General features: G+C 34.6%; 1 protein-coding gene across 16 annotated transcripts in view; it reads left to right on the forward strand.

Moving 5' to 3' along the window:
- LOC145683702 (uncharacterized) overlaps positions 1–27,500 on the forward strand; it is a 414,104-nt gene that overhangs the window by 142,602 nt on the left and 244,002 nt on the right. For 12 of the 16 annotated variants that reach the window (XM_081755116.1, XM_081755122.1, XM_081755125.1 and 9 more), the window contains 4 exons: positions 8,210–8,251; positions 14,047–14,064; positions 24,702–24,749; positions 24,864–24,932. The exons of 1 other annotated variant lie outside the window; for it this stretch is intronic. In XM_081755116.1, coding sequence (XP_081611242.1) covers positions 8,210–8,251; positions 14,047–14,064; positions 24,702–24,749; positions 24,864–24,932 — 177 coding nt within the window. The remainder of the gene's footprint in view (positions 1–8,209; positions 8,252–14,046; positions 14,065–24,701; positions 24,750–24,863; positions 24,933–27,500) is intronic. 3 more of the 16 variants (XM_081755127.1, XM_081755124.1, XM_081755131.1) reach the window with 1 other exon arrangement.

Consider the following 27,500-nt stretch of genomic DNA (forward strand, 5'->3'; position numbering starts at 1 on the left):
AGATGCTTTCTGCACCAAAGAGATCAGGTCAAGAACTGTCATAGCCAAAGAAGTATTCAACAAGGAAAAGATCATTCTTAACTAGCAGGATCAATGTTGGATTTAGAAAGAAGTTTATCAGTACTATCCTATCAGGCGTTGTTTCCATTTTGTACTAATACACAATAACATACTGAGCAAGGCTATGTGATAATATGTATAAAAAAAAAAAAAAAAAAAAAAAAAACACAATCACGTAACACAATAGCTTGTCTTCATCAGATTTCTACTCTTTCTAACTGCTTGGGAGTTGGTCATCACTTATATACTCTCCGGAGATCAACTTTTAATTGGGCTCCGCCCCTTCGTTAAAAAGTAACACTTGTGTGGTTTTCACTTTCACTTTTTAGCTGCACAGGTGTCCAATTGAAAGTTTAGTTTTTTCGCTGGATACATTCCCTCCTCTAATTATCTTTTTTTCTTATTATTTTTTCTCTTTCTTTTTTCTTCCTTTTCATTTCTTCTTTAAGAAGAATCTTCTCCCACTCTTTATTTATCGAGAATTGTGGATTCCAATTCATCACCTTTACTCCTGCCTTCATAATCTCCCTGGCTTCCTTCCATTTTCTCACCAGAGTTCTGTTCTCTACTTCTATGACCTCTGCTCCTTCCCACCCTGTCCTGTGGTTTGTCTTTTCTGATGCTTGTATATCGCATTGTTGTCGCTTTTCAATCTTACATCGTCCTGGTGCTGTTTTATCCTTTCTTGTATCTTCTTGTTGTTTCTCCTATGTAAATTTTGTTACACTCCGCGCATTCTACTCTATATATTACTCCCATTTGATCTCTGTCCGCTATTGCTTTTCTATTGGTTCTTCTGACTAGTTCAATTATTTTGCTTCCTCTCCTGTACGTCATAATTCTTGCTTTCCGAAGCATCATCTTTATCTTCTTTTTTCTGTGTTTCATTGGCTAGGCTTTCTATTCCAAACCATTTTTTTTGTCTTCTTCCTCCTTCTTTCTTTCTCTTGCTTCGTCTCTTGTGACCCTATCCTCTTCGTTGTATCAATTTCTCCTTAGTTGTGTCCAGAACTTCTTTAAATCTGTTTTCCCTATTCTTTATTTGTGTTTAGGTCTCTGTTCCTTCTTGCATGCTCTTTATGAAATTCTTCTTTGTACCCTCATCCATATCACTTCATTTGTGGCAAAACACTTCCGCTGCACACTCTTTTTGTGCAGGATCAAGTTGATCAAGTGCTATGTTGGATTGTGTGGTTCAGAGATTTTTACATTACGGAACTTAGAGAAGAAATATTTAGAGAATTTCGAAATGTATTGTTGGAGGAAGATGAAGTTAAAATGGACGGAGTGAGCAACAAACGAAGATGTTTTAAAACGGATAGAAGATAACTACATTTATAGCCAGAATCCTTTATAGGAAGGCCAATTGGATTGGACACATCTTGCGAAGAAATTGTCTTCTCTATACCGCCATAGAAGGAAAGATGAAAGGAAAACGAGGAATAGGAAGAAGTTCACAACTCACATATGATTTGAGAAACAGAAGAACATATTAGGAGTTAAAAGTGGAATCTGAGGATCGAAAAACCTGAAAGAAACATTTCCAGGCTTAAAGCTAAAAAAAAAAAAAAAAAAAAAAAAAAAAAAAAAAAAAAAAAAAAAAAAACCTGTAGTCCCAGTACTACGGCATAGTCCGTGCTGCCCGGCACGCACTATCATTAGACGGTTCCCGAAGAGTACGTACTATCCTGTACCTCCTAGTACTGCAGCTTTGCACTATATTACGAGTAGGTTCAGAATGCTCGTCCCTCCGTCAATCGTCCAATGGTCCAGGAAGGCGCAGTTTACTTTACCGTAACGCTCCAGATTCGGACGGTTCCACCTGTGAGAAGACCTAAGACGTGATAAAGAAAATAGGTGAGAGCATCACCCACTTTCACAAATCAATTACATGAAATTTCACAGTTTCATTTTACTTTAGTCATGCTGCCTGGAAAGGAACGAACAAACATAAATACTTTCAGTGCCATTTATTATCAATAATTAAACGTACCTGTAACACTGTATAGATATACAAAATTCCTTGCCCCAATGTTAAAGTCGGTTCGTAGAAATACTTCGAAGTTTCTTGCAAGAATAGAGTCTTAGTCCGTCGAAGCACACGAACGTTCGTGATCACGAGGTGAGAATCCTTTTATTTCTAAATCCGATGAATCTTCTCACAATAATTGTTCTTTACGCCACTTCTGATGATTTATGAAGCTATTCGTCCCAAGAAACATGATGACTGTAGTATACCACATTTAGGTCGAAGAAATCTGAATAATTTAGTGATTTTTACGGTGATTGGTGTATCAAGTGCTTATTTTTCACACAGTATGTCCACCGTGCTTTGTTCACCTCACTATCTCGTCCTCTCTCACTTCTGTTGCGAAGTATATTGCGGTATAGATTTACTTTAGTAATAGCTTATAAGACACTTGCAAAAAGCACTAATATTTTTATCATCACATTTAGAAATTATTTATGAAATATCATACATAACTTTAGCTTTTCAAAGATATTGCGTAGTTCACATTTCGAATGAATTTTGATGTCAAGACATCGACACGTTCTGCAAAAACTTGCTGATTCATTGTTCACACTAACACATTTACAAAAACTTTAGTTTATTCACCTAGAGTTCTCTCAACTTTTGTCTTCCTTTTCTTCTACACCTCTTTCTTTCAATATTACCAGGTGGCGGCACAATTAGCGAAAAGCATACACAATACGAAATGTACGAATCCACATGAACGCCACAAAGTACACTAACGCAGAATTTGCGTTAATGCGAAAAATATATCAAGCAAAAATTTGGAGCAGATACACCAGGACCTGCCGAAAGGCAGAATACTTAATAATAATAATAATAAGTATACCTTACGTCATTACATTATTTGAATTTGAGTTTCTCTGCCATACTTTTCTCATTTCAATATATTTCGGTTTTCACTTCTTTTTATCTTCACGCAGCATATCTATTCTTCAAAAAGATATAATATTTAGTTTTATCTTTGTTACTTTTCCCAAGTACGACATTTAATATTATCTGTATATGAACTTCTATATCACACATTTCTCATTCCCATTTACTTCATTTCTTTATATTCTCTCATCTATATAGGAAGTCAGTATTATATTATTTGATTCTTTCTTGATATTTTCAGTTATTATTATTATTATTATTATTATTATTATTATTATTATTATTATTATTATTATTATTATTAATAATAATAATAATAATAATAATAATAATAATAATAATAATAATCCGCGAAGGTATTTTGTCTTTTACAGGTCCTGGAACTAAGGGGAGGTTTTTGTTTTGTCTTCTTAATTTGAGTTTGGGCCTGGAAATATTTTCCCCATGTTTCCTGTTTTCAGCTTCCTTTTTTAACTTCTAATATTTTCTTCTATTTTTCAAATCATCGATCCCTTGTGTTCTTCTTCTTTCTATTTCTTGCTATCTTTCCATATTTCCTTCCGTGGCAGTACGATGAAGACAATATTTTCGCAAGATGTCTCCAATCCAATTGGCATTTCTGCTAAGGATAGTGGTCAAGAGCGTCCTCTTCTCTCCTATTTGTATTAAAATATCTTGGTTTGTTACTCTTTGTATCTATTTTATCTTCTGCATCTTCCTCCAACACCACATTTAGAAGCTCTCTAAATATTTCTTCTTTAATTTCTGTAATGTCCAAGTCTGTGAACCATAAGTCCAATATTTCACATATAGCACTTCACCAATTTCTTACTGAATCCAATATTAAGGCTGCTAGTTAAAAGTGACCTTTTCTTGTTGAGCTTTTCTTTGGCCACGGCAATTCTCGACCTAATCTCTCTGGTCTAGTCCGCGTCTTTCGTCAAAAGACTTCCCAGATATTTGAAATGATCGACCTTTTCAAGTACTCTTTGTTCCTCTCTGACCCTTAAGGACGCATTTGCACGGCATATTCTCATGATTTTCGATTTTTCGATGTTGGTTACCATGCGATATATTTTTCTCAGTATCAAGTATTTTGTAAATTGTCTCCTGTAATCCGTCTTCGGCTGTGGCTATAATAACTGTATTATTTGCATAACTGATCTAGTAATAATCTGGCCTCCAATCTTGAAATCTTCAATTCTCATTAATGCTTTCTTCATTAATCACTGTAAATGTTTAATAGTCGGGCCAACATGTATATAACCTAATATTACCTGTATGTGAGTTTCCATATTCTCTCATCTCTATGTATTCATAATATTTTTTCTCTTTTTTTCTTATCTATGTCTCACAATCTATTTGGGAAATAGGTGTTTATTTATTCTTTAATTTATTTTATCAACTATGTCATTTTATATTATATCCATGGGCGGCGATTAGGGGGGGCAAGAGGGGGCAGTTGCCCCCCCACTTTTTTGAAGTGACCACTTAACTCTTTTAAATTATATCATCTATTTTTCGGTGATAGGTTAGAATTTTCATTATTCGATTTTAAAAAGTACCAAAAAGTTTTTTACTTGTTTTTTTTTTCTCAAGCCTGGAGGCATTATAGAACATGTTACATGTGCTTTCAAGCCTTTCTGCGTTGATACGTAGTGTGATGACATCTTAACTAAAAAAATATTTTTATGACTTTTTGATTACTTTTTGCAGGGTTTACTTTTGCACTTAGAAGATCTAAATTTTGCACACACATTCAGTGCACCCCTTAATATTTTCCAGATTATTTTTAGATTTCTGCGATAAAACAGTGGGGTCCAGAGGGGCAAAAAGGTAAAAAAAAGTATATATATTTTTAACAAATAACTTTTTTCGCGATTTTTCCTCCTCAGATACATGATGGAGACATGTGAATAGTACCGTTTGGAAGGCTGTTCTCTTCTAAAAAGAATGGTGTACAAAACATGATCCTAGTATAAATAGGGATGTCTCAGGGAATTTTTACCTGAGATCCTTTTTTATACGGGAATCTGGATTATTGTAGAAATATTATTTTTGGCGGGCTTACTTTTGCACCTAGAAGATTTAAATTTTACACACACATTTAGTAGACTCCTTAGTATTTTTCAGATTTGTTTAAGATCTCTGCATTAAAACAGGGGGGTACAGAGGGGCAAAAAAGTACAAAGAACGAATATTTTTCAAACAAATAATCCATTTTTTCATGATTTTCCCATCTCAAGTACATAATGGAGACATGTGAGTGGTACCGCTTGAAAGTATGTTCTATTCTGAAGGGAATGATGTACGAACAATGATCATAGTATAAATAGGGATGTCTCAGGAAAATTTTATATTACACACGGGTCATCTGGGGCATTGTGGGAATGTTCTTAGCTCATTGGTAAACATTTTCCCGCACTAGTTTTCAAGATAGAAGCTTGAATTTTTTATACACATTTAGTACACCCCTTCGTATTTTTCAGTTGATTTTGAGATCTGTGCGTTAACAAAAGGAGTCCAGAGGGAATCAAAGTATGAAAAAAGCAGAAAAAATCCAGATTTCCCTCAAAATTTCCCGCCTTAGCTACATGATAGGAAAACGTAAATGGAACCGTTTGAAAGGTTGTTCTATTCTGAAGGGAATGAGGTACTAACCATGATCCTAGGATAGATAGGGATGATGCTGTAGCTGATTGACTGAAATTCAATAATTTACCTTTAAAAAACCATAATTTAAAATGGTTAATGTATATAGTTGCATTTGGAAATGTAAAGTTTTTGCATATATTACTGGTTCATAGAAAAAATGGTACCATATAATATTTTTTGTTGCGTAAGAGTGTATATTGGTTATTTGTCTTCCCGTGGAGTTAAGAACAGCTACAGGAATTGCGTTTTAATTGCAATTCAAAGGAATTAATATTACAATTGCGTAGTAGCATATGCTTGTAGTATTTACTGTCTTTCATTTTCTAAGAGTAATAACATACATTTAATGGCAAGTGTGGAATTAAAAATGTAAGTTGTTCATTAATCCCCAGTTTCAATATAACTTCTACAAAACAAACCTCATTATTCATTAGTATGATTAATAATATCCTTTGTATTTATTTGTTTTACAAATATGTTATTGAATAATCTGATCACACAATTTTCCAGACAGAACTTTAAGATGTTCATGAGCAAGGAATCATGAGCAATTAAGTAAATTACTCTTGCCAATTTACTTAATTAAATATGAAACACGATATACGATATTTTAACTGAAAAATATAGTATCCTATTAGTTATACAACCTTTCGTCAAACAAAGTGTTAGAAACAACCAGGAACACTAACATTGATATACACATATTCAGATCATATCTTGCCCCCCCCACTTTTAACGTCCAATCGCCGCCACTGATTATATCTATGCCATTTTATATTATTTCTGTGTCATTGTTATGCATTTCTTTTATCAATTTCTCTCATATTTTTTGTATCTACATACCTAAAACCTGTTTCTCAAGTAGTTTTTATGTTCTTCAATTCTTTTTTCGTTTGGTTTCTTAATTATACCTTATAATATTATCTGTACTTCAGTTTTTTTGTCACACTTTTCTCATTTGTGTATATTTCTTTTTTTTCTTATCTTTTTTACTTACGTACATATAAGATCTATTCCGGTAGCTGTGTATTTCCTTCTTCCTCACCTCAACCATAAGTTGGTGAGCAACATGGAAATGTTAAAACTTTTCTCTCCCTTGGGAGAGCTGTTTTATACTTCGATAAAGTCTCTTCTTCGTAACTGCTCCTAGATATTCTATCTTTGGTCTTCCTCTTCCTGGTTTTCCTTCTGTCTTTCCTTTTATCAACATGGCGATCCAATCGGGGTGCCGAATAAGAAGATCAACTATGTTGTTTCTTCTTTTTCCTATTATCTTGGTGATCCGTCTTTGTTCATTATCTTCTTTTAGTGCAGTACATGAAATGAAGCTAACGATAATGGACAACAACTCTACCATTACCACACTGGGGATGAAAATGGTTGACATTGGCAAGGCTCAGATGTGCAAAAAAACAGTTAGGGAGAGGATATCTTCTATGGCTGTTTCACTACGAGATGGAAGGACTTGGGACACCATCACCTTTCTCAGTCCCAAGAAAACAACATTGAAATAGTGCTTATATTATTTAATCTATTCTTCATTCGTTTTTTATAAGTTTGGCACCTAATATTATCTGTATATAATCTTCATCATACTTCTGTCATCCGTATAAAGTTCCTTTCGTCTTCTTCTCTTATCCATGTGGAAAAAAAATCATTTAGGAAATATGCATTATATTGATTAATTCTTCTTGGTTTGAGTCCTCCGGTATAGAATTTACAACTATGTATGTGAGAGTTTCTATATCAGACCTTTATCATCTCTGTATATTTCTTTTATCTCTTTCACTCTTTTATCTGTTTCACTTACATGATAATAATTTATTTTCGAAGTAGCCATTATAGGGTTTAATTGTTTTTTTTAATTTGTTTTCTGAAATGTATCATGTTATGTTATCTGCATGCCTGTTTATAAATCATATCTTTCGCCCTTGTATGTATTTTTTACCTCTTTCTTTTCGTTATCTAGAAGAAGAAATAATTATGGATATATGTAGATGGCAGAAATGATTCTGAAAATATACACTAAACTCTTCAATTCTTTTCTCGATCATTTTTTCAGTAGTAGAAATATACACTAAATTTCTTAGTTCTTGTATGATTCATTTTTTTCAGTACTGGATATAAATTTCCTAATTTTTTATCATTCATTTTCTTCAGTACTGGAAATATACATTACATTTCTTATTTATTCTATCATTCATTTTCTTCGTCACTAGAAATATACATTAAATTTCTTATTTCTTCTATCAATCATTTTCTTCAGCACTGGAAATATACATTAAATTTCTTAGTTCTTTTATTATTCATTTTATTCAGTACTTTAGATATACATTAAGTTTCCTAATTCTTCTATCATTTATTTTCTTCAGTACTACTTTTGTACATTAACTTCTATATTACACCTTTTATTTTTGTTCTATGGTCGTAGAAGTGTATTCCGTAAGTAGATATGTTTTAAAATGTCCTTATATATACATTTATGAAAATTCATATTATTTTACAGTATACTTTAGTTCTTTGACTTACATGTATTTTTAATGCGATAACATAATGTTTTGATTGATTGTTAAAAAATGATTTTAGGTGATGAAGAATATGGTTCAAACGGTAACGGAGGAGGAGGTGGTGGTGGTGGTGGTGGTGGCGGAGGAGGAGGAGGAAGTACTCAAGGTAACATTTTTTATTACATATTTGATAAATAATAAGAGACAACTGAATACGTGGTAAACATAGTTGTTCTACGAATAACACCTAAGAGAATTTTGTACTGCCTATCCTTTCGAGAGCAGCTAATGTTCTTTTCATCAGGATATGGCAGATATAAACCGAAACATTCCTTAAGTGTGAACTGTGACCAGCCTACCGAGACTTCTAGGGAAAGAAGAACAAAGAGAAACTGCCTTTCTCCTGTACACTAACTACCTTTAAAGGGACCTTACCAAATTTGTAGAAAAACACAAAATAAGAACAATTCATAAATCTTGTATCAAACTGAAGGACTTACGAGATGATTTATTCCTCAGAACACCAGCAGTATCCCACATTCCATGTGAATGCTGTTAATCTTATATATGACAGACTGACGTAGGTATGAAATTCATCACAAATAACGTTCCAACTACATTAAAAGGATTCAATAGAAGAATCTCTGAGAAAATTTTGTTAACAAATTGTTTAGAATATACAGAGAGAAAAATTAAAGGAATATCAATATTGGAAGAAGGTAGGAATCTTAAAAGATACATCAACAAGCAGCTTAGTCAAGCATGGATTCCTTAATTGGAAGTAAACAATCTACCAAGCAGAATATCCCTATATAATCAGACATCCAATCAATTAGAACGAGCTGCTAGATTGACAATTGATTCGACCTTTATATTTGAAATCACACTTTACCTTTTCCCTGCCAATACATGCAAAAATGTTTCTTCTTGGCTCCCTCATACCATAATCTAAAGGTGAGAAGAACGTCACCATTTGAAACGTTGAATAGCGTGCATGTCATTTGAAAGTTATTCCTAGGACAACGATATTTATCACAACGCCGGTAAGGTTCAAATTGGTCTCGTAATATTTAACAATACACTTAATATCAAGTATGTGAAAAGGAGCTTTGGTTGAAATACATATATACAGAGTTAATAGACTGCCATTGTTTGATGGTATCAGTAAGTCATGACGTAGGCATTAGTGTTTGCTGAATTTCAGAGTACATAAAATTTAGTTGGTAGTAAAAAGTAATTATAAAAAATTTTGTTTCCAATTGTTAACGTTGTCTATACTATATTTACTTATTGCAATCTTCCTAACAGTGGAATGTTTTTCGGTAAAATGTGTAATTAAAGAAATAAAGAAGGAAAGAAAAAAATCTTAAATTGAAACACATTTCAGACAATGTAAAACCAGCAATTCAAACTATCAAATTTGCTTTCAGATTTCTGTAATTCCTGAATTTCCTTTAAGGTTCCAAGCCTTCGACTCTGCCCTGGTGTCTTGGACTCGGAGGTTAAAAACAGAAAGAGAAAGAATAGAGATATCAAGTAATAAAAATGGCACAAACTTACCTAGGACGTTGTCAAGTGCGTCAGTGTTCAACGGATAAAGAGGATGCAAACTAAAATATGGCGGAGTCAATTTGTGTTCTTTTCTTGATCCTTGTTGTGAGGTTGCCAACTTATGCTATGAAAATTTTGTAATTACCTTCTCCCATTCGTCACTGGACCATTCCTTGTAAACAATCGAAATTAAATTTAGACATGAGACGGTTGAGTGATGAGCGAGAGGCGGTAATTTCAAAATTTTCCCAGAATTGGGATGACAATAAAACTATTATCATGATTTGACAACTTTTCAACAAGGAACAAGAAAGGCGCAGAAGTTGGCTCCACCATATTTTAGTTTGCGTCCTCCTTATCCGTTGAATGCTGTTGCACTTGACAACATGTTCACGTACAACAAAGCTCTTCCCTTGGTAAGTCCGTTCCATTTTTATTCCTTGAAGTTTCTATTATTTTTCTTCCTGTTTTTAACCTCGGTGAGCAAGACTCTAGGCGAGAGTCGAGAGCTTGGAAGCTTAAAGGAAATTCAGGAATTATAGAAATATGTTAGTAGAATGATTAAAACAAATTTATTCATTCTTTTATACATTTTAGTTGTGTTTATCTGATTCATTTCAAAAGCTTCTTCTGCTTTCATCTTGAGACAGTTTCAGAAACGAAACGAAATGAAATCTTTGTTTTACGTCCCGCGGATATGCCGGTTAGGCTAAAAGAGACGGTGATGATGAGTAATGAATGAAATGGTGGAATGAAGAAAGTGGGAGGAAACGGGAGAACCCCGAGAAAACCCACGCACACGGTGTTTGTCCACCCACAAAGTTCACTTGGCGGGGGCTGGGATCGAACCCGGGACCCCGAGCACCAGAGGTGAACGCTCTACTACTGAGCCACCGCGGCCCCTTCAGAAACGAAGTACATTAACGTTACTAATTAGCATGTTAAAGTTACGTTGCATACGCATCATCCCAATAAAGAGTAGAATAGGGTAAGTAAAGAGTGACTGAATGGTGAAGTAATATGATTCACATGGACAATGCAAGGATTATGATTCTGCAGCGTATTGATGATACAATATAATCTCCAAGAAAATGCAGAAAACGTGAATTATTTCCGGTTATATCCTTCAGTTTCGAAGTTGCCAGTATTACAAAATAATCTCATATTTAGGAAAAGGAAACTGAAAACGTCAATTTTGCGTCCGACGCTTATGTTGTGTAGACTAAATGAGACAGATGATTCCTGAACCTGGATGATTATGTAATAATTAGTAGAACGAGAATGTGGAAGGAAATGAAGAACTTACAGGGAACACTTGGACACGATGTGGTCTGCTACAAACTTAAATGGGCTTACACCGAACGAGAGACGCCTCATATCGGAAAACAGAGCTCCATCACTGAGCTATTGCTAGCAAAAGATATGATTTTGACTTAAAATATATTATTTTTTACAATACTTTGTAGAAGATAATAGGCTAAAGTTCTGTTAGGTAACCCTTTCTCAAGATTTTGAATTAAACTCTCACATATCTGAGACTTTATTTTGTTAAACACGAATCGAATATGGTGTTTCAGTGTGTCAGCGTATTTTGTGTTAGTCTAGATATAAGCCTTTTGGCATTGGTATCCACAAAGGAAATAAAGCAAACTCGAAAAAATAAATGATTTGGCAAAAAGCCATTATAATGATAACAATATTGAGATCGAAGTTCCGATACAAAGTTCTCGAACTAGATTTTGCTTTGATCATGTAGAATGACTTTTTTTTGGTAACTTTAATTTAACCTACTTGAAAAAAATCTACACTATCACATCAATAATGATGACGAAGTTGAAAGGTAGTATTTCACTTGTCATTCAATTTAGCTTAGCAGTTTAGTTAGCAATTAGTTTTTAAGCCTTTAGCAAAAGCGACAATTTAATTACACATCAAGTTTGTCAGTAGAAGAATAAACATAGGTATATATTTACGTCATATCTTCCAGCTATACAGTAATAAAGTTACCTAAAATGCATAAATAATTATTGGAAATGAACTATTTCAATTGTTTGTTCATTTTATTGTCAAGTTTAGTAGGTAGAAAAATATGAACATTCATTGAAGTGTGAGTATATCACAATAAATATTATTTGTTTAAGCTTTGTATGTAGTTTTAGCACCAGTGCTTTGTAAACCGTTAACCTACATTAAACGGGGAACCACATGGAGCAAATGCAAAAGCTCTAGCCACTAGAATAAAAGGCAACATTCAAGAAATATTTTTACCTTCTATCTTCTAATACGCCTAGAGGACTTAAAATTTTTACTTAGTCTACCATCTATATTGAATTTAATTTTAACAAAGTTTAAGAAATTCATGTAATTAAAGGAAATGCTTGGAAGAGAGGAAGTGTTCTCATTTTTCAAATCCTATATCATTGAGATAGAATCATATTGATGTGATACGTACACTATACACCGGAGTTCTAAAAATAATATTTCTGGAAGATGGTAAATAAATTATTAAAAGATTTACAAAATAATAAATACTGCACTTCGTATTTTTGTTTACGTTAACCGGAAAACTTCATAACCCATATTTTCTAATATAGTGCCTTAGTTTCCTTCTTATACTCGGGTTAGCCGTTTGGTTGTCCGCGAACTCCTCCTACACCGTTTGGCCGATCTCAACCAAACTTAGCACGCTGATAGAGTATGTTGTGCTGAGTGACAACATAGGTCGAAATCAAAAATCCGATGTACCATCGAGGAATAATCACCGAAAAACGCTTCCTCCTAGACCGTTTGGCCGATCTCAACCAAGCTTAGCACGCTGATAGAGTATGTCGTGCTGAGTGAGAACATAGGTCGAAATCAAAAATCCGATGTACCATCGAGGAATAATCACCGAAAAACGCTTCCTCCTAGACCGTTTGGCCGATCTCAACCAAGCTTAGCACGCTGATAGAGTATGTCGTGCTGAGTGAGAACATAGGTCGAAATCAAAAATCCGATGTACCATCGAGGAATAATCACCAAAAAACGCTTCCATAGACTTAACATGGGGAAAAAGTTTTCACGTGATTTTTTTGTGAACAATTAAAATCTGCGCGTGATTTTCAAAAATTCCGGCGAAGCCCTTTTATTTTTTTAGCGTAAAAATTTCCAATTTTAATCACAATTTAAAAACAAATTAACGATTTTTTAAACTTTTTTTAGCCGGAACAAAAGGTCAAGACGAAGAATTGTGCGATTGTTATGAAAAATACTGATTGTTTTAAAAAGTCACAATAAACTGATTACGTTGCTTAAGCTCGCTCAGCTCATTTCATTGCAATCGAGTATATCCATTGCATTCCTAGTTAATTTTTAGAATTTATATGTCTAAACTCAAGAAGCTTATCATTCGGAAATAGTTCAGGAACTACAGATTTTCAATCGTAAATTTTGTATGAAAATTTATTTAAATATTTCTTTCGAGTCTTTTGGTCAAACTTAACCATAAATCATTTTCCTTTATTTTGTTTAAAACCAGTAATTTAATATAATAATGGTATTCCGTTGTAATCAAATCACACCATTGTCAACGTATGAAAGAGTACATTAGCTCTTAATTATAGGAGAAATCACTGTGCAACTTGTAGAGAACCCAAAAGAAATCTTTGTGACACACCAACATCACTCTGATTTGTGTGAATATACGTTCCATTTGTACAATTTAATTTCAACACAAATCTTTCTAGTCTTTAAATATTATGATATGAATAGACAAAATGAAGCCAAAAAGAGAAAATATATGAACCAAAATCTTGAGAAAAGAAAGCCATGCTAGTAATATGATCGATTTATAACTGTCAGCAAGAAAGTAATAAATACATTCTCTATTAACTAGCCGTAAGTACGTCTTTCATTTTTATTTTGAACACTTTAAGGGAGCATTAAGATTACTTAAGAGTGTACTTTCTTTCTTTTTCAAAAAGGAACATAAACGACACAATACGTAATTAATACATTTTTTGTTAAAATTTCTTAATAGATCGTCTTGACTAACAATCTTTACACTTATATTAAAAACATGCGTACAAAATAGTTTTAAATTCATTTCACTCCCGTACATAAATATATCTGAAAGTATCATTAAACATCTTAAAAATGGATAGAGCTTGAAAACATGTATTACTGGTAACGTTACTTATAATTAAAAACTATGAAATTTTATAATATAACTGAAAGTTTAGAATTGACTGGGTATTTCTGAAATTATTGCTAAGGTTAAAAACACATGATTTAATGCATTCTAGATTTGGGAAGATTTATAATGATCGGGAAGTTGTAACTTCAATATAAGTAATTTATGATTAGTTAATTCCTTCTTCTTTACAGGTAAACGTAGGAGACCAGGTAAGTTGCCAATACATCCAAAATTAAAGAAATATCTGATCAAATAAGTAAAAATGTATAATTTTAAACTATAACTAAGATCTATCTTTTGTATGTATTTATGAAAGAAATATACGTTTTGATCAAATGATAGGCTCCCGATGTCACCGAATGTTGAAGATAAATTACACGTAGATTACCTTAAAAATATTGTTAACTTTAGGTTTCATTTATGTAGGTCGTTGTATCAGTATAATCTGGTTGCCACTAAAGTTTCATATGGTTGTCAAGCAAATGCGAAGCAAATTCGATACGGCGTCTGGAACATCAAAAGAAATGGAGATCACCTAAATTTCATCTGCTATGAAGTATAGCAAGCGGAGCTAATGAAAGGGAGAGTATGAATGTCGCCGAAAGTAAAGGAAGGCACTAATGATGATGAAAATGAATATCTTTTAAAGATTAAAAGAAAGGAAATCAAAATACTTATAATCAACCATAAGAAAAATAGACAATTCAATACAACCTGTATGTAACAGAAACATGACCTAAACAGAAATAATGTATTCAAGTTAATCGAAGAGTTTTCATCGAATAAGTTTTATTGCATATAGTACACTGAACCACAAAAGTATCTCTTTCCTAAGTGTTCTAATTTCATTACTTTTCGTCCAGGTAATTTGCAACTCTGTGAGAACACCTGGACAGATGCGACCCAACATACAAGTAAATTTTCTCGGCACTGACGGCAGTTAGTAGTACTGAGTCAAATCTTTATGCAAATAAAATTTTGAGTAGAAGACCCACGAAACAAGTCTCCATTCTGAGATGAATCTCTGTGGTTCAGAACGTATTATCCAATGAACATCATATGTTAATCTCAATATTTCTGTGCGTGTAATGTATTATTTCATTATACACTCTATATTCAAAGAAATAAAAACACTGATCACACATGAATCACAAAATGCTTGAAGGTAGACGAAAATATCAAATCTAGAAAAACTGCTGGAAACAAATTTGTAAATGAGTGTCTCCATTTACAGACCTTCTCCTATTCTCATTATTCCAACATCTTTTTAGTTCCAGGGAAGAGAAGATCTTGCTTGTCACACTGAATATGCATTAAAATTGAAACAGAAACAGTTGAAAAAATTTCACCCTGGCCGGGATTCGAACCCGAGTCTACCGAATAGAAGTTCAATTCGCTAGCCACTCACGTAATGCTCCACTTCAGCCTCTACCGAAAGAAATACCTAGTTACACTCATTTCATGGAAAAATGTAAACCAGATACTAATGTTTGTGAGAGTGTCTTAATTTCTTACTCGAGATTTGTTTGTTTAACTCAAAAACAAGTGATATAGACGTTCCTTAATGAGAAAAATATCACGAAACGTTCTTGAAGTTGAGGCTACGTCATCGGTTTCAGGGACGGTCCAGATTTACATTACATTTCTTCTTTATCACCACTTCTAATATCCAAAGAAGAAAAGATGACAAAAATTATTTTCACATTTTTCAATTGTATCAACACGTGTAGAAATAGATAGGTCTATGTTTATGTTTCATAACTACTAGTTTATTTTCTTATATTCATATGAGAAATTTGTGGCAAATTGAGCCGGTGGCACTAGCCTCTTGACGGTTAGCTTTAAAAAATATGGGAATGGTCTTACCCGCCCTCCCCCAATGTTGTAGACAGAATTTCGCCACTAATTACAAGGGGAATAAGGAGAAAATCTGGTTTGGTTATAGTAACATTTTCCTCCTTTCTCTCTCATCCCCCTTGTAATTCTCACATTGCTAACAGATGCAGACACGAAGCGTCAAAAACATTTTTTACCCAACGACTGTGGTAACCATAATATAACTCGTGACATCAATATGTTTACCAAATAGGTTATATTTCGTTGCTAGTTAACATGGAACATTGAAAGATTTTACAAGTGATTTAAATATTTATATTGTTTTAATTATAAACATATAGTGAATTAACATTTTACTTGTAGCTACAAGTGGTTACTTTATTGGTTGAAGCAAAAAAATACTAGGCTCCAGCGGGAATCGATTACGGGACCCTTGGCACGTGAGTCACAGAAGCTACTGATTCTGCTACTCAGTCACTTGATTAATTTGCACAACATACGACATATGCGGTGAGTCGTCGCTTTTTCTCAGCTATATTAGGTCATTGCGCTCTCGAAGTTTGTAATATGAACACTTTAAATGTGCACTTTCACCTTGCAAAAATGGCCCCGAAGTTCATTTACCAAAGTCTGCTTTCTCCTTGTAAGTGAAAAAACTTGAGACATTTTTGGATATTGATATTTGTAATTGTAATAGTAGCAATAGAACGTATGTTACTACTTGACACACACACACTCAGCTTGTGAGTTTTAGAGGAGCTAACTACTGGTAAAAATACATTTTTGAATCACTGGAATATATAAATTATTGTGTAAAATAATTGAATGTAACTATGTGTGCCTAGTCATCACGACCAAATCGCAGTTCAAATAAAATGGATTTCAGTATATAGTTAAGCCTTAATAAAAAACTGGAATGTTATCATATTAGTTTTATTATAAAAAATATCCTAAGAGATTTTGGGGATCTGAACATTTGCGGAGAAGAATGAGTATCACAGAAGCCATTAAACTTACGGAGCTGAAATTCAGTACATTAACTCTTTATTCAAAATGAACAGAACGTCTCCTAGTATTTTTTTTTAACATTTTCCTTTATGGGGAGGGGTGGCACTTTCTATATATGGTAAATTGATAGTGGGTTAGTTTGTAAAAATAATGGAAAACGATTGATATTAGTTGAGAAACAAATTGAGAAAGAAGAAATATACCTAGGTTTCATTCCCGGCAGGAGCTCATGTGGTTCGGATTCACGTTTATTGGTAAGTCCACGTCTCATATAGCCTCGCTGCTGAAAGGGACGTGAAACTCAAAATTAACTCAACTCAATTCAACAAAAAATACAGTGCTTCGTATCATATATCCATATATGCTTACCATGCGCTTTATAATGATTGCTGAAGCTTGTTTATTATATGGAGCGCTTAGAGCACAGGGCAATCATCCCATAAAGTTGTGAGAAAAATAGGCATAATATTTGTGATGTAAGCTTCTGTATGTTGGTCTACTTTCCTTGAATTGGAAGTTTCAAATTTCACCCTTTTTCCACTGAAAAGTATTGATAATTCAACAAGGAAATAATTAAACAATGATAATTTAATTGAAATTCATCCTAATTTTGCCCATGACAAACACTTTCCCATTCTATATCGTAAAGGTCAGATCCATCGTTATTGTAACAGAGCGTTCCTTGAGCAATCGACCGTAGAAATTCAAACTGAGATTAGTTAAAATTTAACAACCTGGTTTTATTGCAAGTATAAACTCTTTAGTCGGTAGAGAAGAGGCCGTGGATCATTTGTCAGAGTTGATGCCGATGTGTTTTGGTGTGTCAGTGGTTCATGGTGGGTGGTGGGTCAGAGTGAGTCATGGTGGGCCTTGAGTCAAGTTTTCATTGACCCACGCCATCTCTGGTCAAATCTGTAAAACCAAACCAAGCAAAGAGCAATATTAATAGACAAAACACACAACATCTTAGCTATTCATGACATAACTATTGCATGATCTGAATAACTCTAGTATATCCACAAATCATCATTTGTCATATTTTACCGAAATACGTCATGACTTTCTGACAACCTGATACTTTAAATGTTGTTCATACGCAAATTTCATTGATCTAATCACTTATTCACTTACTCCCTTATGATCATCAAAACCTTTAGGGTACTTCCCGTAGATATTGAAAGGTGAAATGCAGTATCGAGGCTTGGTGTATCGAGCAAGTAAACAAATAAAAAGCAACAGGATAATATTTCCTTTCCCCAAACACCCTAGAATGGAGTGTGTTGATTATTCAACAAAAAGACTTGAAATTCGATCAGAAAATTCATAAAATATAAAACATGTAGCCAAGTCTCGACTTTGCTATAATAATAATAATAATAATAATAATAATAATAATAATAATAATAATAATAATAATAATAATAATAATAATAATAATAATAATAATAAAGGAATAACAGAATTACAATATCAATTACGTAAAAAATACCTTTCAATTAAGAAAAGAATGATTGCCACGACGGGATTGGAACCCGTGTCTCTGCCATACGAGTTTCATAATTTGTCAAACTACCACAAATTTCTCATACAAAGATAAAACAATAAACTAGTAGTTACGGAAGATAATAATAGAACTTTCTTTTTCTACACGTGTTGATGCAATTCAAAGAATGCGAAAAAGTCTGCCGGCTTGCATTTTCGCGGATTCCAAGGATTTCAAATATCCTCTTATCTTATTGGTCGATATAGAATAGACATCAATAGTCATGACCTACACATAGCAGAAAGTAAAGGTGTGGGTTCAAATCCTGCCCAAGGATATATTTTACATTTTTAAATTTTCATAACACTTTCTTCATTAATCATCATAGGTATTCTAACTTTATTGGCAGGTCACTTGCCGCAGCTGAGAAGCTTCCATGCTCCACGGTCCTCCGCTAACCTTTTCGTCTTCGCGTATGATCTTTCTGTTTTAATATCATCCATTAATTGTAGTCTCCTTCACCCTCTCCCTCTCTTTCCCGCCACCATACCCTCTAGGACGTCCCTCATAATACAATCTCTTCTTAGGCAATGTCCCAACCAGTTTCTCTTCCTCTTCCTAATTATATCTAAAAGTGTTCATTTCTCACCCACCATTTCTAACACTCTCTCATTCGTTTTCCGCTCTACTCAACTAATTTTTTCCATTCTTCTCTACACCCACATTTCGAAGGCTTCCAGTCGATTTTTGTCACCTTTACGTAATGTCCACGTTTCCGCCCCATACAGTACAACACTCCACACGAAGCATTTTATGAGTCTTTTTCTCAATTCTCTATTCAAGGTCCCACCAAACATACTTTTCTTTCTCTTAGAGGCTTCTTTTGCCATTCCTATCCTTGCTTTTATTTCACGTTCGCACTTCATGTCATTACTAAGAATACTACCCAGGTATGGAAAACTTTTCACTTGACTATCCCAGGTATTTCTTCATTAAAATAGGATTGAAAATAACACTTAAAAAGTAATTTACCGATTATCTTTTTAAATTTTCATAACACTTTTTTCATTAAAATATTACAAGTATTCATTTACAAGGTCATTCAAGATTGTCTGGGGTATTCATATGTAAATAATCAATGAATAGTGGGATCATAATGAAACTTACAAGTGGCTTTATGCATTCCTTTTTGAGTAACTAGCACTCGGCATGACGTACTTGGCTCATGCGCAGCAGTTGCAGCGAACAGTATGTCTGTGGAGCAGCGGTGTGTAATCAAATTTCTTGTGAAAGAGAAAGTTAAACCAGCTGAGATTTTCGAAAGATCGCAAGCACAGTATGATGAACAAACGATGTCACGGACAAGAGTACGTATGGTTTGAACAGTTTCGTAAAATACGGGAGCTGGTGACAAATGAAGCCTGTGGACACATTCGCCAGGCTGCAGTCACACCAATGAATATCACACATGTTGAACCGGCGAGTAATAGTGTGGATATTGGTGCCGAGGTGAATATCAGTGTCAGGTGTATTGAGACAATCATTCACGACCAGTTACGCTTCCGCAAAATTTGTGCAAGGTAGGTTACCCGCCAAATGACAATTGATCAGAATTGGAGACGGATAAGGGTCTGTAAACAGCTTCTGAATCGGTTTCTAGCCGAAGATGATGAATCGTTGCAATCCATCATTACGTGTGATTAAACTTGTACAATTCAACCCCAGAAAGCAAAAGAACTAGCACTGAGTGGCTGCATAAAGATTCTCCGCCGCCCAAGAAACGCAAAACGCTGCCGTCCGCTGGAAAAATTATAGCAATTGTCTTCTGGGACTTGAAGGGGGTTATCCATATGGGTTTTCTGGAGGAAAGGAGTACAATTAATGCCCAGTATTACTCCACATTGTTAAGTGGTGCTGTACGAAAGTTTATTTGCCACAAATGTCATTGTCTGGAAATGTCATTCTTCTGCATGACAATGTCCGCCCTCACACGGCCAATGTCACAACAACAACTCTGGCCAAAATGACTGGGAAATTCTGCCCAACCTCCCTACAGTCCACATTTAGCCACCAGTGATTATCATTTGTTTGGACCCCTTAAAGACAATCTGGAAGGGAAGAAATTCATGACAGATGAAGCACTGCGGAACGATGTCCTCCAGTGGCTACGACAATAATCAAGCTCTTTCTACGCGAAAGGAATCAGAGAGCTGCCACAACGATTGCAAGGTTGCCTCGTCGCGCATAGAGAATACTTTGAAAAGCTGACGTAGTCTGGTGCTTCTTGTGCTATTTGTTTCCTTTGAAGAAATAAAAGTCCCAGTCAACCTTGAACGACCCTTGTAGAAGTAAGTGAGAACTAATAATGCGTGTTTGTTATGAGATGCAGGATGAGCAAAGGCCAGTAATCTACAAATGCTATAAGATTAAGCTTGGCTAAACTTAAAATTTAGAAGTATATGTACGTTGAGGTTAAGGATAGTGATTTGAAAATTCCCGGGAAAATATTTTTCGGGGACTATTCCCCGGATGATTCCCAAAAGTGGAAATATTTCTGGAATTTATGTACAAACATAAAGATAATTGCATCCTATTACTATATTATCATTTCAAAATTAAATTCATTTCTTTTCTCACAATATATTTTTACAGTTGTCTCCAGAGGATTGTTTAAATGTATATTCTGAACGGCATTATGTCATTTTATTATTAGGCCAGTCATAGAAGGGTCGAATAAGGAAAACTGGAAAGCTGGAACAAATTTTATTTTCTTTATATAAGTTTCCTAACAAGATACTAATTTTGCACCACTCTACCACCTCGGATTTGGCTGCCATCTTGGAAATATGGCTCCGAAAATTAGTTTCTCTGTAAATATCTCGCATATAAAGCATTTTAGGCAAAACATGTAATTATAAAATATAATCTACATTAAATTCTCTAGGGGAAATGTTCTCTTCATTTTTTCCGTACGATGCACCGTTTAGATTTTATAGGAGTGGTAAATTACGCATTTTTCTTTCAGCATCACTTTGTAGCAGAACCTTAACGAAAATTTTCTGACACTATTTTGTTTTAAAAATGAAATGAAATCTGAGTTTCTTCAACATTATAATGTTTCAAGGTTAATATGAATACAAGTTCTTATTGCTTTTCAAGGTGGCAGAGCATCATTATAATCTTGAAAAATTTCATTGAACGAAAATTGGCACTCTTCCTTGTTAGCTTCCAGGTGGATGAAAGCATAAGCCATATCATCCGAATCAACATTATCTTTTGGACGACCACGTTTTATTCCAGAAGAAATCTTGTAGAACTTTTTCGTACATGAGAAATGGTATGTGGCTTCAGCAACAACTAAATCATGTACATTGCAAATCCTTATACTAACTTCTTTGCCTCAGTCGTCATTTCTTCTGTCGGCTGCTTCCATCATAGAATATTTAACTTGAACAGTTTCGATGGGATGTACACTCTCACACTCACTCACAAGTTTTTTTTTTTTTTTTTTTTTTTTTTACTCAAATTGTCTAGAAAACAGACAGGCTTCTAGAAAATTAAATCTTAGTACTTCTGACCTAAGGGTTATCGTCGTAGGTGATTTGTTTTTGTGAAAAACTTCTCTACATTTTTCATAAAGTAAAACACTTTTCAGTCCCTTAAGTTGACATTCGTTTCCATCTTTCACTGTAATGTCTTTTAAGATCATATGGTACAATTTGTACCATACGGGTGTTTCATGATACATTGCGTTATAACTCTCCTATTTGAGCCTTTTTGTCCGTCTTTTTTTTTTTTTCGTTTTTCAAGTCCAGAGGCATTGTAGAACACGTTATGTATGATTTCACACATTCCTTCGTCGAGACATGGGAGGTGATGACGTCATAATTTTAAACAATATGTTTTCTTTTATTAGGCCTATGTTCATTATTTTTTGACAGGCTTATTTTTGCATCTAGATGATTGAAATTTTGCACAAACATTTAGTCCCCGGAGTAGATTTACCAGATTTTTTCAGATTTCTGCGTTATCAGAAGGAGGGTCCAGAGGCAAGGGCGCCGATTTTAATGTAACTTTGGGGGGGCCATTCTTCAATAAATACATTTAACAATAGATATAACAATACATATAACAATTAAAATGCATATTAAAAATCATATTCATAAAAATACATGGATGCTCACATGCGCTTTGAGAAGGTCTGGGCCCCCGGCCCCCCAGGATCGTCGGCGCCCTTGTCTAGAGGGGCAAAAAGGTAAAAAAAAAAAAGGCTAATTGTTTTACCAAAAAATCCCTTTTTCACTATTTTTACTCCTCAGATACATGACGGAAACACGTGAGTGGTACCGCCTCAAAGGCACTTCCATTCTGAAGAGAATGATGTGCGAACCATGGTCCTAGGGCAATTAGGGATGTCTCAGGGAATTTTTACAAAATATCCTTCTGTATAATGGAATATGGGGTATTGTCGGTATATTTTTTTGGCTGGCTTACTTTTGCACCTAGAAGATTGACATTTTCCTCAAACATTCAGTCCTCCAAGTGGTATTTACCAGATATTTTTCGGATCTCTGCGTTAAAACAGGAGGGTCCGGAGGGGCAAAGAGTTGAAAAAAAGATATATTAACCAAAAATCCTTTTCTTCGGGATTTTCCCGTCTCAGGTACATGATGGAGTCAGGTGATTGGTACCGTATGAAAGGCAGTTCTATTCTAAAGAGAATGATGTGCGAATCATGATCGTAGGGTAATTATGGATGTCTTAGGGAATTTTTATCAAAATGTTCTTCTGAATAGGGGAATATGGAGTATTGTCAGAGATATTTTTTTGGCGGACTTACTTTTGCACCTAGAAGATTGAAATTTTTCTCAATCATTCAGTCCGCCGAGTAGTATTTATCAGATTTTTCCGATCTCTGTTAAAAGAGGGGGGTCCAGAGGGGCACAAAGTTGGAATAAAGGGATATTTTAACCAAAAAATCCATTTCTTCTGAATTTTCTCGCCTTAGATACATGATGGAGACATTTGAATGGTACCGTCTTAAAGGCCGTTCTATTCTGAAGAAAATGATTGACGGATTATAATCCTAGGGTAAATAGGGATGTCTCAGGAATTTTTTTGTACCTGAGATCAGAGTCTTTTGCGGTAATCTGAAACATTGTGGGGATTCTTGATAAAATTTCTTATGGAATTACTATTCAAGATTGAAGCTTGGAATTTAGCACACACATTTAGTGTAGCGAGTAGTATTTATCAGATTTTTTGTTGTTGAGATCTTTACGTTTACACAGTGCCGTTCCAGAGGGGCCCAAAATGGAAAAAAAAATCCCCGAAATTTTCCATTTGACATCACCTTTTCCCTCTCCTGGTACAGTAGAGCGTCGATTATCCGAAGTAATTGGGGGACATGGGTGTTCGGAAAGCTGGATTGTTCGGATAATCGAACTGTACATGTTTATTTGCCAAAAAGAAGTACTGTACAGTAAATTTATTCATAAAAACAGGCATCTCTTTAAGTATTACAAAGCAATGTTCCGCCAGCGGTGGCTCAGTGCGGCGACTACTGTGGAAAACTTGGTTTTGGAAGTGAGGGGGATGATGGACGGTAGGGTGGGAGAGTAACAGGTGCAAGCGAGTACACAGTTCGGTTAAGCGGTCGTTCGGTTGACCGTCGTTCGGATAATCGACGCTCTACTGCATATGGTTTGGGCATGTAAGCGGTATCAGTTGAAAACCTGCTCTATTCTGAAGACAATGAGGTATGAATCATGATCTGAGGATAAATAGTGACGATGCAGTAGCTGCTTCACTGAAAGTCTAAAAAATACCCCAAAAACCCAAGATCCTATTGTTTTCAGTTCGTTTCATTTTACTATACATGCAACCGAGAAGTTTCTCATAGATAAAACATTTTTCAGCTGACATTTTGAACATAGATGATCTAAGAGACCTGATTACTTATAGTTAGTCACACCAGCAATGAATGAAAAGTATATTAATTTACATTTTATGTAAAAAAATCACAAACAAAATAGTATCAGAAAATTTTCGTTCAGGTTCTGCTACAAAGCTATGCTGAAAGAAAAATGCGTAATTTGCCACGCCTATACCATCTAAACGGTGGATCCTAGAGAAAAAATGAAGAGAACGTTTCTTGTAGAGAGTTTAATATAGATTATTTTTTGTAATGACATGTTTTGCTCTAAAATGCTTTATAAGTGAGATATTTACAAAAAAAAAAAAAAAAAAAGAAAAAAAAACTGACTTTTGGTGCCATTTTTCTGGTGGCCAAATCCGGGGTGGTAAAGTGGTGCCAAATTAGTATATTGTTACGGACACTTATATAAAGAAAATAAAATATTTCCACTGCCCATCACTAAAAAATGACTTAGGGGTTTTCTCAAAATTCGATTTGGAGCGAACGTTGCGCTAAAAATAGTAATAGTTTCTTACAAAACTTCTTATATATGATAATTATGTAACGAAATATTAATGAAAAATTAAATGATTTTGTTTTAGGTAAAGGTGGAGGAGGCGTATGGTTAGGAGGAAAAGGAGGCGGAGGAGGTGGCGGCGGAGGAGGAGGCGTATGGTTAGGAGGAAAAGGAGGCGGAGGAGGAGGCGGCGGAGGAGGCGGCGTATGGTTAGGAGGAAAAGGAGGCGGAGGAGGAGGCGGCGGAGGAGGAGGCGTATGGTTAGGAGGAAAAGGAGGCGGAGGAGGAGGCGGCGGCGGCGGAGGAGGAGGAAGAAGTATGAATGTACAATATGATAGTAATCAAAATAATCATAGAATGTACAGTCAGAAACTTTAATAAGTGGAGGTTGGATATATAAAAAATGATTGCTTTTTCCAGTAGCAGAATAGCTTCACTGTATCCATGATAGTTGGACAACCAAATATGGAAAATTTGATTTCTATAATTATTTCAGGATTCTAATTATTTACATGTTTGTTTATGAATGCACATGTAAATAATTAGAACACAGTACTTGGACTATTGTGACTATCGACAACGTTTTGACGTTTAGACTTGGACTTGTCGTTTTTATTTTTGGAATTTTAATTTTTGGGACTTTTATTTTGTTGTTAGAATATATTATTACTTGGGTATAGTTAATTAAATTATTAATTTTTGTTTTGACAGATGACTATTGTACTTTTGCATTCATAATTAGGAAAAACACGAATTTAATTAGGAACTGCACACACAGATAAAGCAGACATAGATATATGTATGAATTTAAATAGGGACTGCACACACAGATAAAACAGACATATATGTAACTTAACCTCCCTGACTTTACTTAACCTCTACTAATTTAAGATAATCTACAAAATATGAAAGAAAGCAATCATTAATTCAAACGCAAACATATACAAATGTATTTTCAACTAAAAAAAACGTACCAGCTCAGATTTGAACCCGGGCTTCTACACTCGCAAGCAGACGTCTTACCGACTTATCTACAGCAGAACTTTCAACTTTTAGTTTTGAAACTTTATTTAGACTGCGTGTGTTACGTAATAATGCTACAAAATGTCATTACTGTTGCGACACCTCCTTCAACACCCGTTTCGTAAATTTACGAAGTCACTCTTTTAATCCTCAATCAATCTGACACACACACACACACACACACACACACACACACACACACATATATATATATATATATATATATATATATATATATATATATATATATATAGAGAGAGAGAGAGAGAGAGATATAGATATAGATATAGATAGATAGATAGATATGTTGGTGCACCAGTAAGCTCCCAAGAGTACAGATTAATTCATTCATGATTTTAATCTACAGAACAAATTCTTTTTTATGAAAGCAAGGGGGCTGCTAACCATAGATGGGTAAAGGCTGTAAATAAAATTTAAACTTCAAATGGAACTGGGGTAGCTCGCAGACAATGACTGATTTAACAACACGTTTGATAATAGCCATTGTAATAAAGAACGAACTTAATATGGCCTGTGTAGCTAAGTGGATAGCGTACGTGATTGTCATTCTCAGGACCCTGGGTTCGAGTCTCAGCCTAGGCTGAGTTATACTTTTTTCAAGGAATTAAATTATGTTCGCATTTGATACTGAAAGAGATTTATCCTATGAAGGGAGAAAAACCAAGTCAGATACAGGGGGAAAGACGGAGACTGTTTATCTTTAAGTGTTAAAATTTAATTTATTCCCATGTCTTTTGCTCTTTCCTTTTCTTCTTTCCTTCTTTTCTCATTTTCTTTAGCTTTCCATACTTCTACGGTCTCTGCATGATGCGTATTATTATTTTCGTTTCCTTTGCATTAATTCCTATCCCTTAGAACTTAACGTGAATGGAATTTCTGCAGATTTATCTCGTGGTTGTTTCTCTAAGTGATGCTCTCAGATAGTAATACTTCCCCCCCCCCCCAAGTGGAGGAATATCTTGGCATGTTATGTTTTCGGGCATGTATTTGCTGTCATGTTGGTTGTCCAAATATCAGGCGTACAGTGAAACTATTCTGCTACTGGAAAAAGCTATCATTTGTTATATATCCAACCTCCAGTTATTAAAGTTTCTACAATAATGGAAATGAAAGCTCGCTCATTATCCTTTAAGTACAATGTAGTTTATTATGAAAGACTAGATATTAAAAAATATAGTTTTTAGACACAAGTAGAATATCATTACGATTAGCGATAAGCTTCGTCTATATATACATGGTCGGATCCAGGATTATCTGAGGGGTGCAAAAATAACTACCAGTACATTTGATCCGAATTGGAATGTATTAAATTCTTTTAGGCATCTGTAGTGTGAATGAGAAAATGCCCTGGAAATCCTCAGTGTCTGTTCTTAGTGAATCATTTTCTATCAACTTTTAGAAAATTGACTTAAACTATCGATTTCGCAAAAAATTTTCCCTTTGTTTTAAGCCCAAACGGAAACATGGCAGCAATAATTTTCGGAAAGTGGTGCTCTTTTCGCTGCTAGCTTCTAACTTTAGGTAGTGTATATTTACAACGAAGTAAGGGGGTGCCCGTGCACCTTTTCACCTCCTTATATCCGGCCATATATATATATATATATATATATATATATATATATATATAGAGAGAGAGAGAGAGAGAGAGAGATACGACAACAACAATGTTTGCAAGGTGATTCCTAACACCAAAAACGTCTTCTTTCAGAGTTATGAACCGCCGAAAATTTAAAATTCACGTTTCGAAACGCCCTGGCTCAGAAACTACAGGACCAATCCCAAGCGGTTTAAGGAATGACAAAGGAACTAAGTTCGCATACTAATTCCTGTGTAATTCCTT

This window comes from Thermobia domestica, chromosome 4, assembly GCF_964235325.1.
Source record: "Thermobia domestica chromosome 4, izTheDome1.hap1.1, whole genome shotgun sequence".
NCBI lineage: Eukaryota > Metazoa > Arthropoda > Insecta > Zygentoma > Lepismatidae > Thermobia > Thermobia domestica.